The sequence below is a fragment of the Xiphophorus maculatus genome, chromosome 16 (genome assembly GCF_002775205.1).
Source record: "Xiphophorus maculatus strain JP 163 A chromosome 16, X_maculatus-5.0-male, whole genome shotgun sequence".
Lineage (NCBI taxonomy): Eukaryota > Metazoa > Chordata > Actinopteri > Cyprinodontiformes > Poeciliidae > Xiphophorus > Xiphophorus maculatus.
In genome coordinates this window covers 19,563,317-19,574,688 of record NC_036458.1, presented here as the reverse complement: position 1 = coordinate 19,574,688, position 11,372 = coordinate 19,563,317, and the positions used below count along the sequence as shown (strand labels likewise).

The 11,372-nt window shown below is 42.0% G+C and overlaps 1 protein-coding gene across 1 annotated transcript; it reads left to right on the top strand.

The window, feature by feature from the left end:
- Positions 1-2,040: 2,040 nt before the first annotated feature.
- LOC102233077 (ADP-ribosylation factor-binding protein GGA1) lies at positions 2,041-10,844 on the top strand. The gene is made up of 17 exons (XM_005803332.3): positions 2,041-2,114; positions 2,995-3,079; positions 3,194-3,269; positions 3,373-3,471; positions 3,565-3,688; positions 3,828-3,928; positions 4,108-4,188; positions 5,370-5,507; positions 6,255-6,336; positions 6,425-6,538; positions 6,618-6,764; positions 7,340-7,413; positions 7,514-7,677; positions 8,145-8,356; positions 8,459-8,628; positions 8,988-9,098; positions 10,073-10,844. The coding sequence occupies exons 1-17, from the start codon at positions 2,072-2,074 to the stop codon at positions 10,181-10,183; spliced, it is 1,932 nt and encodes a 643-aa protein (XP_005803389.1). The 5' UTR covers positions 2,041-2,071; the 3' UTR covers positions 10,184-10,844.
- Positions 10,845-11,372: the final 528 nt, after the last annotated feature.

The following is an 11,372-nucleotide window of genomic DNA, read 5'->3' as shown; positions in this document are numbered from 1 at the left end:
CTTTTTCTATAATTAGGAGGGAAAGGTCACTAGTTACGAGATTATTGTCAGCAGCTCAAAGCACATGCTTTCTAACTCACGATTAAGTCGTCTTTCTTTCCCATCATGAAGCCAAATGTGTTGGTTTTTTTAATATCTTTGTATGATGACGTTCTTTATTCTTTTCCAATGTTTTTATCAGCTTCCCTGTCTCCGCTGTTGCATTTTTCCACTCAAATAAATTCAAGAAAATAGACTAAATGTTGCTTTGGTAGGACCAATTCTCTACTTGTTAGGTTGTTTGTGCTTATTACAAGTTGTAGTTCCATAGAGACATAAAGCAATGCCTAACTGTGACTTCCGTGTAGATTTAAATTTTCTTTTTCATAATGTTTTGCCACATTTTCTCCAACAAACTACTTTTTAGAAAACAGTATTTACCATTAAAGACTGCCTTACAGCCTTCTATTATTATCCTAAAAGTTGTGAAATAACATTTGATGGTAAATATAGTTTACTGTTAAACTATGGAGTGCAGAATCTATAATTACACCATCATTACTGGACTGGAGGCGGCTCATATGGATTACACAGAAAATACTTACATGTTTATTGCCATATAAACAGAAATATATGTATTCCAGTTATATATGTAGACATATTTTAAAATGGAAAATAAATTATTTCAACATTAGGTTTAATAGCAATGTTAAAACACACTTACTGCCTGCATGCGGCGCTATATAATTAGGTTTCTAGTGATATAAATATATGCAGGCATATTAAATAACGTAGAATGTGAATTCTGATGAGGCACATTTGTCAAATTTTAGGCATTCTTTTGTCAAGCCCACATTTCTGAATTATAATGCTTTTATTGGTCTGATGCAATGTCCTAATCTTAAACGTGCTTTCATCAACTTTAAGCTGAAAACCATCATAATTAAAGGTTTATGAAAGTAAAGGTTTGAAAATATCGTTTTTTTCTAATTCTCAGTGAGGTAGCCAACATACTGTGGAAGTAAAATAGAAAATACACTTTCTTGGATGGATAGTCCCCTTTAATGGGAACTTGACATGAAGGTCTCTCATTGTATGATGGGACAAATCAGGGCCGGCCCATGGGGCCCTAAGCGAAATTTTTTTATTGGGGCCCCCTAGTTCTGCTAACAATGTGGACCGGCTGCAATCAGCAGTTCGATCATTAGATCATTCACACACCTGCTATAAACTTATTGCATCTCTGGCAGTGCTGTTTACATTATATAGATGTATAATAGGACACATTTATTGGCCAACTGATTGATCGACCAGTTGATTTCTGGGTGCCAATTTCCTTAATTTTGGGGGATCGTGATCTGCTGATACTTACATGTGAAGCTGATCTTATCCCCTTATCTTATCTTTGTCAGCTAAGGGTTAAAAATCAGTCTCTGTCCCCTTCTGCTCTGCAGTGAGAGGTGGGACTGACAGACCGGCCCACCAGGTCAGGTCTGAACGTTTGCAGTTAACAATATTCACCCCACCATACATAATTTCTACATACATTATCAAATATACATTATTGTAAAAACAAATCAGTTCATAGTGAAGTTGTGTGTTTTTGATATTATAATGACACAGAAACTATTACTAAGAAAAATAAATAAATAAAATAAATCAGCTCCACTGAGGGGGCCTATTAGTGGCCCTAAGTGGCTGCTTAGTTTGCTTATGCCTTGGGCCGGCCCCGAGACAAATGTTTTTTTTAAATACAAAAAACAAACACTAATAACTTGGAAAGAACAATATATTTGGGTGCCATTTCAAATTTTCATTAAAAAAATAAACCAAACTGGGTTCATTTTTCTTTTATAAATTAAAACACCTCTTAAACAAACGTGTCTTTAAACAAACTTGTTTCACTTAATATTAAGTGTAACAAGTTACACTTAGTAATAATGCTATTACCAGCTTGCAGTAACAAAAACACGATTTTCAGGCATTACGTAACTCCGCGTAACGCAACTAAACTCGTTTTTTTCTGTCCACTCCTCTGTTACGCAGCTTCCGGCTCGCGCTACGTGCCCCTACGTACATAAATCTCGCAGTGATGGCTGCGCCGCCCGATACGGAGAGTTTGGAGTCTCATATCAGTAAGTCTTTCACACGTACCCCTCAGAGTCGGTGTTGCCTGTTGCTCCGGACATGAGCTGGCCATTATCCACGAGGTGTGGGTGACATAGCGGCTCACTGCAGGCTTACCTGGCGCAGCAGCAGGAGCTCAAAGCCCGCCGCCACCTCCAGGATGCTAGCCTAGCTACGGAGCTGCTGGACCTGCCAGCTGTCAACGCCACCGACCACATTCAGGCTAGCTTTAGCTCCCCGGCGGACGGGCACCTGCTTACCGGGCTGTGTGTGTCAGAACCACCCGGGCAGCCTTTGTAAAAAAATCACACGTGTTATAAAAATGCGTACGACAGTGATTTTATCTCGTGAGAAAAATCGGAGAAAAGACTAGAAATGCTGAGTGAAAGCTAGCTACAGTGACATTGTTAGCACCTGAGGCTCACTCAGGTGACACACTGGCAGGTTTGTTCCTCTTTAAATTGTAAGGTCGAACAGCTGGTCTCCTGCCTTTTGAGCTGAATAATTGCGCATATTTTCATTGGGGAAAACATTTCATGTCAAAGTCTAAACGACTGAATTACCACAGGTTTTTGAACACCATATTATTGGCAAACCTAATCTGATCTATGCATCTTTTATGTCATTCTTAAACAGTTATTCAACTTTTTTTTTTCAGTTTTATTGGCGGTTGATATGATTTTCTTTACTTGCATGACATTGGTGCTTATGTAAAAATATACATTTGACAGAGGGTGTAACAGAGGAAAACGACATTTGTTTCAAATAAATACCTACGACTACCTAGCTACAGCTACTTCCCCATGCATATGTTTTCCAACAAATTTTTTTGTGATGCATTTTTGTTCAACTTAGCGACTGGCCTTGCTTTGTTTGTCGACATTTCAGACAGAGCCACAAATCCCCTGAACAGAGACACAGACTGGAGCAGCATCAATGCCTTCTGTGACCAGCTCAACAACGAACTGGAGGGGTAAGACGAGACTCGATGCCTTTTCAGTTATTTTACAACCCCCAGACTGACTTTTTTAGGTTTATTTTTTATAAAGAAACGTCTTCTCACGTTGAGAAATTGATCCTGTTCCAGGCCTCAGCTGGCCACCAGGCTCCTGGCCCACAAAATCCAGTCTCCTCAAGAGTGGGAGGCCATGCAGGCGCTATTGGTGAGCTGAGACCCGCTCAGAATGAGCTGCCTTTACAAACAAACACTTTCCTTCCTCCCTCCTGCTGCCTTTCATTGCTTTGTCTTTACCGTTTCAACTCCAGGTCCTGGAGACGTGCATGAGAAACTGCGGGAAAAGGTTTCACAGCGAAGTGGGCAAGTTCCGATTTCTGAACGAGCTCATCAAAGTAGTTTCACCAAAGGTGCGACCCCTCACAGTCTGCCAGACCTTACTCGTAGCCTTTTGTTTTATAACGAGTGAACCGACAAACACGCCGTTTTGTTCTCATGCTCAGTATTTAGGCTCTCGCTCTCCAGAGGCGGCAAAAAAGAAAGTTTTGGAGTTGATCTATAGCTGGACGCTGGCGTTGCCTGATGAGCCCAAGATCTCAGATGCTTATCAGATGCTAAAGAAACAAGGTAAGAGGCTGCTAGCAAATGCTACTTTTTTTTGTTATTTAAGCTTTTCTTGTAAAGTTTGTTTTTTTCATTATTTTATTGGAGTATAAAATTAGATTCTTTCTTTATTTTTATTTTTTTTACTGTGTCTGTAAATCAGGTATCATTAAACAAGACCCAGAGCTTCCCCCAGACAAGCTGCTGAACCTTCCTCCACGCAGACCTAAAAATGCCATTTTTGAGGACGAGGAGAAGTCAAAAGTAAAAACCTTTTGTAACAATTATAGAAATGAAACTGTTGATTTGATGCGGTGGAAAGCCATTTTCAGTCAATTTCCTGTTGACTGTCTGTTTAAACTTTCCTTTTGCCGTCATTGTTTATGTTTCTGCTCTGGTCAGTAACATTTTTTTTTTTTTTCCAATGCCGTTTGCTTTAATAGATGTTGTCCCGCCTGCTAAATAGCTCACACCCCGAAGACCTGAAAGCTGCTAACAAACTCATCAAGGAAATGGTCCAAGAGGTAATTTTTTTATTTTCATTTGAGTTTTAAAGCTTCTAAATGCTGCTTTTTAATCTTTCTTTTCCTAATTTGAAAGATTAATCTGAGATTCAACATTGAATTTTACCAGCAGGAATTGGATGCAAAGAGTGTGAATTTAATGCAGATTTTCTCTACTGCTCACAGTATCAAAAGTATAAATACAGGCTGAAATGTGTACCTGTGTGATGTGTGTGCAAGTTGATGAGAATCCACACAGCTCTCTGGCATAATTCTTGGATTTATTTAAACTGGTTTGTTTTCTCCATGAGGCTTTCAAGCGGAGAAATGCTTCTCTAACTGTGAAGCACGGTGGTGGCGGCGTCATGCTGAGGGTCTGTTTTTGTTCCAGTGGTTCTGGTGTGTTGTACAAAGTGGATGGAATAACGAAGCGGACGACTTCAACCAGGATGTCCAGGCATCCTTAAAAAGTCTTAAATTTGTGTCTAAAATTCAAGCCTTAAAATGCCTTGAATTTGTTTAAACAAATGTAGTCAGAATTTATCACAGGTTTTAAATTGTGTCGTAGCAGGACTATGTAATGTTGTTTTTTTATTTTGGAATTTTCTGTCAGGCAAAGGTTCGAGTCAGACACAAACATCATCTTTGCGTTGCGGACGGTTGAAGCTACTGCTAACTAGCAGCTAATAAACCCTTGCTAGCTAGCTTTTCTGTCTATCATGGGCACAAAGCTGGGTTCAAAGTTTTTTCTACGCTTTGTTGACATGGAGCAAGTCCCCCCAATCATCCCTTGTATTTATATTTTTGTCGGTCATTAAATTTAATTCAAGATGGTATTAAAAAAAAGGTCTTTAAAAGTCTTAAATGTAAGTTGCTGTCGACCGAAATCCTCGAACTTCATCTCAAAAGGAACACACAGCAAAACAGGTGTAGCAATTGTAAAAGGTGAACTCTACGCTTCTGTTCCAGGAAGCCAGACAATGAAATGAGTTCTGATTAGAGGAGCGGTCATATTTCCAGTCAGAATTATCCCTGGAGCTACAGAAAGTGTGTGTGTGTTTTGTTTTTTTGTTTTTTTTTCTCTGCTGCCTGCAAAGAAAACACAGTCTGCGGAGAAAACCCCAACCACACATTAGCGAGGATGTCCATCTGAGCCTGTATGAATACTTTTGGGCCAACCGATGTCCTGACTGTCTGCTCAGGATCAGCGGCGAGCGGAGAAGGTGTCGAAACGCGTCAACGCCATCCAGGAGGTGAAGGAGAGCGTCGCTCTGCTGACTCAGCTCCTGCAGGACTACGACGGCGCGGCGACCAACCAGGACAACGCCGACCTGATACAGGTGATCAAAACACTCACACAGGTTTGATTATCAATATGCAGGGTTTGTACTGGTGTTTAAAAATCCTTGGCAGTGCTTGAATTTCCATCAGGCGTTTTCAAGGTTTTGAAAATGCTTGATTTGATCCAAAATGCACAGTTTTGTAAAACGGTGCATTCAGACACAGTTTAAAACGTCTACATTTCTTAAATCAGGCTAAACGTTTCTTGTTTACATTTGCTAAATGCCCAAAATGTTTGTTTTTATTTTATTTTTTATATTGTGTTTAAGAATTTAATTTGAGCAGAAATGCAATTTACCTTAACGAGATTTGTTTGAATTTGGTTTCAAAGTAACAAATATTTACTATTCCTAAAGGCTCAATGATTTATTGAGCTTTTGTAGTTGAAATAGATTTTATACTTTAACCAAATTGACAGAATTTCTTATGTGTTTTTGTTTTGTTCTCGGACTCATCAGGTGTGTAGGATGTGCTTTTAGAGGGATATTTCAAAACATAACATTTTGTTCTATTTTAATTTACCTTTCCCTTGCTGTGTAATGTAGAATATTACCACAAGACATTAATAACGGTAATGAAATATATCCTATTGAAACTGTCTTCCTTGGTTCGTTTGTATTGTTTTCATCTCCAAAGTGATGCTCGAAACGTTTGAGTATTTACTCAAAAAATGCTTGAAAACTGTTTGAATTTCGCTGAGGGAAAAGTGAACGAACCCTGACCATGAAACCCGTCTTCGCCGTCAGGATTTGTACCAGCGCTGCGAGAAGATGAGACCGACGCTGTTCCGGCTGGCGAGCGACACGGAAGACAACGACGAAGCTCTAGGTGAGCCGCGCGTCTTCTCCTCCGCTGTTGTGGATGAGTGGCGTCCATCTTTGTGGCATGAAAACTTCTCGCTCTGCTTTCTGCGCAGCCGAGATCCTCCAGGCCAACGACAGCCTGACTCACGTCATCAACCTGTACAAGCAGCAGGTGAAGGGCGAGATTGTGAACGGAAACAACACACTAAACGCACAGAAACCCGCCGGTGGGTCAACGTCCGAGACGGAACTGAAGAAATGCTTGTCTTTGGTGTAAGCTGACTAAAGTGCTGCCTCTTGATTCAGGAACGGCTCTGCTGGATCTGTCCGGATTGGACACTTCGCCCCAGTCGCCTCCTTCCTTCCCAGAGTTCCCCACTCACACAGACGGCCTCCAGGCTCCCTCACAGGAGACGGGGATCAGCCTCCTGGACGATGAGCTCATGTCACTCGGTAACGTTTCCATTTCCCCACTTAGATGTGAACGCTCTCGAGGTTCGCGACAGCAGCTGCGTTCCCGTTACAAATGTGTGTAAAATTTCTGCTAATCCCGAAAAATAAAATCACAATTTTCGGAATCGTGGTGTTTCCATAAACATAAGGAACGGAATTAAAATCAGATGTGAATACGCTTACTGTTTGGAATGACGTTACACTGGGGAGTGGCTGTGCATGTATGTGGTGTTTTGGAAAAATTGTAATCTGCGATTTTTGCAGAAGAGCTATGGATTCAACACTTCCTGTCATCTTTTTTGTCATTTCCTCCAGTAGTAACATCTGCTTGTTGATCATGTGACTGTTGTGATGCGAAAAAAGTGTTTCCATTGCAATTCTGTGAAATACATCTATCATACACCTTATTGTAGCACAAAAAACCTATTGAAAAATGTGAGGTTTTTTTTCTTTTTCTTAAATTGCCGCGTTCCCATTAAGCAAATTTATTTTTGTAACTTCAAGTTGCGCAATTTTACGTTTCATGAAACGCGGCTAACTTGAAACATCTTCTAAGCTCCGTCTTTTTTATGAAGGCCTAAGCGAAGGGACGCACACCTCCAACCCCCCGTCACAACCAGAGGACGCCACAGCCTGGGATTCCTTCCAGGTGAGCCGTTTGAAAACGTCGCAGAGCTTCAGAATCTGCTGCTCCAGGTGCAAGAATCTAATGAAAACTCACTTTTTTTTTTTCTTATTTCTCCTTCCAGTCCTCCGACAGCATCGACGCGGACGTCCACGCTGCTCCTAGTCTCCTGCTGAGTCCCGACCCGCCGTCGCACTCTCAGCCTCTCTCGTCGTTGGATGAGCTGGACCTGCTGGGGAAGGCTCTGCTGCAGCAGTCGCTGCCTCCCGAGGGTCTACAGGTCAAATGGTACGCCTCTCACGTGCACGCCGCACGGACTCGAGCTTTGGGACGGGAGTTTTGGAAACGGTTCACATCTTCTGTGTCTTTTGTGGAAATGAGCTGCAGGCCACAGCTCTGACCGGTTTAGCCCTAAAAAGGACAAATTAGGGCGTGCCGTGGTGGTGTAGCGGTTAGCGCGACCCGTATTTGGAGGCCTTGAGTCCTTGACGCGGCCGTCGCGGGTTCGACTCCCGGACCCGACGACATTTGCCGCATGTCTTCCCCCCTCTCCTTCCCCGTTTCCTGTAAAAATCAGTCCAGTGATGCAGCTCACAGTGGACACTGACCAGGACCAGCTTAACCTTCATCCAACATCTTATAGTTAAGATGGAACCACTTCTGTGGTTATAAACAGAGAAGTGTTTTCTTCATCGTAGGAAATGGTGGTTAAAATATGTCCTAAATATTCCTGCTGCTCGTCTTTCTTCTTCAAGGGACAAGCAGCAGACCAAGCCGACTCTGAGGGATCTCCAGACCAAGTCGGGAATCAACGCTAGCACTCCTCCTGTCGTAGCCTTGGCGGCCGACCCCTCCGGCTCCGGCCTGGGAGGCACACTGCTGGACAAATCCCCGGCTCACGAAGCAACTCCTCCCCCTGAAGCCTCCTTGGCTGGAGTTTTTGTACCTCTAGAATCCATTAAGCCCAGTAAGTACAGAGAAATCACTTGTTTGTTTTTTTTTGTTGTTGCATATATATGGTTGTTTTTCGAGCTTTAATGATTTAGCCTTTTTCTGACCGCTCCTCCAGGTAGTCTGTTACCCATAACCGTGTTTGACGGACACAGTCTGCGGGTTCTCTTTCACTTCGCCCGCGACTCGCCCCCGTCCCGCCCCGACGTGCTGGTGGTGATCATCTCCATGTTGTCCTCCGCTCCTATTCCCGCCACCAACATTCACTTTGAAGCTACAGCCCCAAAGGTCAGCAGTGATGACCTATGAACTCTGTGTCTCCTCCTCAGATTCTGACTTTTAGACTCACTAGATTAAGGGAAGTGGTTGCCCACGGTTTTATTTAGGGGTAATAGAGTAACGTTAATGGTTTGTGGTTGTAATGTGACGATGTGGGGGAAGGTTGAAGGCGTGTGAATTTTCTGTCCTTCCGTTCCTGCGGTTCTGTTTGCACCGATTGCAGTTTTCTGCACGACACATTTTAGAGATGTAATCATAACACAGTGAAGCTAACTAACCTGAGGTCATCTGACCGTCGTCTATTCATACTGGCTCATGTCTAATGTGAACGCATCTGGGTTAAAGATTGCTGATGTTTTTATCCGCAGTCTGTGGGGGTGAAGCTGCAGCCTCCATCGGGGTCAGAGCTCCCGGCTTTTAACCCCATCCTGCCCCCTGCTGCCGTCACGCAGATCCTGCTGCTAGCCAACCCTAACAAGGTAGCTACTAGCATAGACTTTAATGTTCCTCTTAAAAATTATTTGCATGAGTGTTCTACACTAGCAATAATATAGTGCAAGCAGGAAACTTTGTCCCATGTTTTTCACGTTTCCATTTTTCAAGATGGCTGCCGTTTTTGAGTCTTTTGAACCAACTATTGCCACGAGATGTTACACGTTTTCATGACCTGGATGAACTTTATGTCGCATCGTAACTTTTGTCAACCTATGAAGTAAGAATATGCAGCAAAATTAGAAACTGAGAACTTTTTCTGTTTGCAATCTCACTCCAGTTGATGAAGATAGACGGTTAGCATTAACTAATCCTAATTCTTAATTTTTTTTTAAATGTGTTTAGCAGTTTAGCATTAGTGGAATTTGCTGAGCCCCCCGCATTGATTTTAGTGCAAACACATATTCTTCATCACAACCCCGGCAGCCATTTTGAAATATGTCCACCACAAAAAGGAAACAGGAGAAGAAGAAAATCTGATTTTTATGCCTCAAGACGCTTTGATGTGACACCAAACATTTGCACTAAATTGGCAATTTTAGTGCAAAAATGTTTTTTCCATGACGACCATCTTGAAAAGTTATCAGCAAATCAAATTTTTACGGGACCAACTGTGTATCATTTGACACCAAAAATATTCATCAGTGATAAATATTGGCAAAATTCACTGCAGAAACAAATTTTCCTTGACACGGAACTTTTCTTTTTGTTTTTTGAAAAAACCTGGAAACGTACCTAGCTAGACTCTTGTAGCCCTTGAAAGATTTTCCTAAAATATTAAATCATCTTCTGCACTAAAACAAACAAACAAAAACATTTCTGTCCTTGAAGACTTTTTAAGAATAGCAGATGTTTATTCTGAATAAGGAATTAGAAAAAAATCAGTACCGGTATGTTATTTTTGCAGCAGTTGGAATAATCACTCCTTCTGTTTTGTTTTTTTTTTCCCTGTGGGGTTCAGGAGAAAATCCAGCTGCAGTACAGACTATCGTTCTCCATGGGCGAGCAGGAGCACAGCGAGAGCGGCAGTGTAGAACAGCTTCCTGACCCTGAGAAGTGGGGGAACCTATAGCACCTGAACTCACCCCGACAGACTCTCTGCTTCCAGACTCGGCCTTCCATCCTCCCATCGGCGCCGTCTTCAGACACGTTTCCTTTGCGGTCATTCTGGCGTACATCGGTTTGGACGGCGGTGATTTTTTTTTTTTTGAGCGGTTCTCCTCACTCACTAGTCGGTGTGATGACGTGTCTGCTTTGCTCTGAATGAGGCGACTGTCTCTCTAGGTCTAGTCTGTTTTTTTTTTTTTACGTGGCCGCGTCCAAACAAACCTGCAACCGCTCGTCATCGCATTCTGGAAGGAAAGAAAACAAATGTGTGCATGCTTGCTCATTCCGTGTGCTTTATCGTTATTTTTTTTCTTTTTCTAACTTATCTGCGTTTGCCTCGGCATGCTCTGCAAACATGGGACAGATGTTTGGACGACTCCTGCACAAACGAGCTACATTGGATTAACACTTTTGTAGAGTTTTTGGGGTTTTTTTGTGATTTCTTGCTTCTCTCACGGTGGCTGAGTCACTTTCTGGTTGCACAAAGAATGATTCTTCTCACAGTACCATTTCCCTTTCATCTCGTGTAATGAACAAACTCTACTGTAACGTCGGAGCTGTGTATTTTCTGCCATATGTGCCTCTTTTGCTGTTGTATTATGTAAAGTTTGAAGCTTTTGACTGGAGTTTTTTTCCCCTCCTCATCTGTTACGTGTTGATTATTAGACACCCTGTGCACGCATTAAGTATTCAGTTCTATTGCTTTGGGTTTTAGTTGGCGCTGAAGCTTTCAGCAGCTGAAACTGATTATCAAACTTAAATATATGCAAAATGAGCCGAACTCTGATGCTCTCTGCGCTACAGTGTCTCCTTCAGACATGTTGGATTTGATTTTTTTTTTTTTTTTAAGATCAGTGATGCATGATGGCCGCCCACCCCGTCCCATCACAGCCTCTCAGTCACGTTCCATTGCACTGACTCCAAGTTAAAAAATGCTCTGCGTCGGGTAAATTTGACCTGTGCAAGAGCGCAACAATAGGATATTCCAAATAGAAAATAAAGGATTTTTTTTTTTCCTTGGTGATCTTAAGAATTTGTCCGATGGTGAAAAGTATCTAAGTTCTACCAGAAGGATAAAAAAAAGAATCAGGTCCATCTTTGATTAACTAGTGATCAGCTGCAGACCTCTTGCTTGGTAAATATAAGCTTGAAGC